The sequence below is a fragment of the Corticium candelabrum genome, chromosome 22, assembly GCF_963422355.1.
Source record: "Corticium candelabrum chromosome 22, ooCorCand1.1, whole genome shotgun sequence".
In the NCBI taxonomy this organism is placed as follows: domain Eukaryota; kingdom Metazoa; phylum Porifera; class Homoscleromorpha; order Homosclerophorida; family Plakinidae; genus Corticium; species Corticium candelabrum.
This window is the reverse complement of record NC_085106.1, coordinates 202,701-205,200: the sequence shown is the minus strand read 5'-3', so window position 1 is coordinate 205,200 and position 2,500 is coordinate 202,701. Positions and strand designations below refer to the sequence as shown.

At 37.6% G+C, this 2,500-nt stretch overlaps 2 protein-coding genes across 2 annotated transcripts in view; one reads left to right on the top strand and one right to left on the bottom strand.

Annotated features, from left to right (window-relative positions):
* Nucleotides 1–2,500, bottom strand: part of LOC134197036 (exportin-T-like) — a 17,221-nt gene that overhangs the window by 5,799 nt on the left and 8,922 nt on the right. Inside the window, exons 18-24 of the mRNA XM_062666274.1 lie at nt 1,814–1,870; nt 1,709–1,759; nt 1,574–1,642; nt 977–1,071; nt 809–917; nt 661–717; nt 518–586 (exon numbers count right to left, since the gene is read on the bottom strand). Coding sequence (XP_062522258.1) covers nt 518–586; nt 661–717; nt 809–917; nt 977–1,071; nt 1,574–1,642; nt 1,709–1,759; nt 1,814–1,870 — 507 coding nt within the window. The remainder of the gene's footprint in view (nt 1–517; nt 587–660; nt 718–808; nt 918–976; nt 1,072–1,573; nt 1,643–1,708; nt 1,760–1,813; nt 1,871–2,500) is intronic.
* The window catches only part of LOC134197037 (uncharacterized), a 1,552-nt gene continuing 1,133 nt past the window's right edge, over nt 2,082–2,500 (top strand). The window contains exon 1 of the mRNA XM_062666275.1: nt 2,082–2,500. This exon is cut by the window's right edge and continues 1,133 nt beyond it. Within this exon, the coding sequence (XP_062522259.1) occupies nt 2,492–2,500 (9 nt within the window). The 5' untranslated portion in view covers nt 2,082–2,491.

Here is a 2,500-nt window from a genome sequence, read left to right as displayed (position 1 = left end):
AATACAATAGTCTAGTGTATTGTGAGATGCATCCCTCCAATACAATAGTCTAGTGTATTGTGAGATGCATCCCTCCAATACAATAGTTTAGCGTTGTGAGATACATCCCCTCCAATACAATAGTCTAATGTATTGTGAGATGCATCCCTCCAATACAATAGTCTAGTGTATTGTGAGATGCATCCCTCCAATACATTACTTGTTAGAGCTTTTACTATTACTTTACTGGCGCCACATTATTGTTAAGTGTGATGGCCATGTATTAGTGAGGTGCTCCTCGTTTATCTAATAAATGAGTTCTTTATGTGTATTGTGAGATGCATCCCTCCAATACAATAGTCTAATGTATTGTAAGATGAATCCCTCCAATACAACAACCTATTACTTGTCAATACAAAACAAGCAAAAATGTGTATTCCTAAAATGTGCCACAACACATTAGCAAAAGTGCTCGTATCATAAATTACTAATCTATCAAACAAACTGCATTCATTCTTCTGTACAGTGTATCACTCACTTTGGCCAAACTTGACTCAAATTTCTCCAGCACGGGTGACATCAAAGACTTCATCATCAGTAGTTGCTTCTACTCCAAACAAGCTTGTTTATAACGACTATCATGAATAATGTAAATTCTAATTCAATGAACAAGTGACGCACATCTTGTGGTGCACCAGTAGATATGATCAGAACAGCAGCAGCTTCATAAAGAAACATCTACACAAAACATTCGCAATAAATTAATATATTAATTTTAAAAATAATTAATTATAATTAATTGTATGTCATTGTATCACGGAAACACCACCTGGTCATCAACTGATACAAAATCACTTATGCAGCCATTTTCAGGCGAGAGCACTAGAAGGTCTTGAATTCTCTTCAATGCATCATGAGCTACAAGATGGAGTTGAGTTCTAGACAGGAAGCACATTGACTGTACTCAATTTTATGCTCAATGAGCTACAAAACTAACCGCAACTGTTTCACAAATCTTGCAAATAAGTATGCACAACGACTTCGAACATGATTGTTACTGTTTCTTAAACCTCGGTGATCGAGAAATGAAGCCTGAGATCAAGCAGAGACACATTCATGCATTACGATCAACATCAGATGCACACACACACACACACACACACACACACACACACACACACACGCACACATGAACACACACACACACACACACACACACACACACGAACACACACACACACACACACACACACACACACACACACACAAACACACACACACACACACACACACACACACACAAACACACACACACACACACACACACGCGCACACATGAACACACACACACACACACACACACACACACACACACACACACGAACACACACACACACACACACACACACACACACACACACACACACACACACACACACACACACACACACACACACACACACACACACACAAATGTTGTATTGAAGAGATGCATCTCTCAAATACACTCCCCTATTGTATTGGAGAGATGCATCTCAATAAAATGTATCAGCAAAATGCATGCATTTTCAATACAATGCATAAAGTCACTTACCAAACCTACAGCAAGGTGCTGTGGCTCGTGACTAAAAAACTTTTCATATCTGACGAGCGTTTCAAAATACTGTCACACAAAATGACATCATGACAATAAACAAGTAATGACAATGTAGCTGCTGTACATGCATACCAACTGAGAAACCTCTGGATGAGAATGATGAGAGACGTGACTTGTGACAACCTAAAAAAGAATAAATTAATGATTCTGCAGTAAAACTAGCACACGGGTCGTTACAGTTGCAACAAGTTCTTTCATTTCTGGAAACTTTGAATCGACTCCGAAATGTGGATTCTGCCATACAACATTGGTAATTAATGTATCGTCATAAAATAACCAGTACGTACACCTTATGTGAGATGTCATTCACAGATATGTTGACACACACACACACACACACACACACACACACACACACACACACACACACACACACCACACACACACACACACACACACACACACACACTATTTCGTCTGTCCTGGTGAAATTAAGTTCCTAAAGTTTTGACATCTACAGTAGTCATCACCTAGCGTACAATGCAAACACAAATAAAAGTGACAAAGACTAGTTAATGAAGATGTAATAATGTAGACCATGCTGATGTAAAAGTATTAGTTGATATTAACTAGTTTGTAAATTGTTATTAATTAATTGGCGTGTACTAGTTGATATTACCTAAATTTTTAATTTGCAATAAAATAATTATTTAAATAATTTAATTAATATCAACTAGCACAATCTAAAATAGCAATTAACAAGGCAGTTAATATCAACGAATACTTTTGAATTAATATGGATGACTCCAGTAAGCGTTCTGTAGTCAACTCTCGTTTGCTTGTTCTCTGAAAAAGTGACGTTTGTTGTGTCAAACGTGTGAAGCCAGTAAAGTTTGCAAACATACGGGTTCTCACATGGCGAAA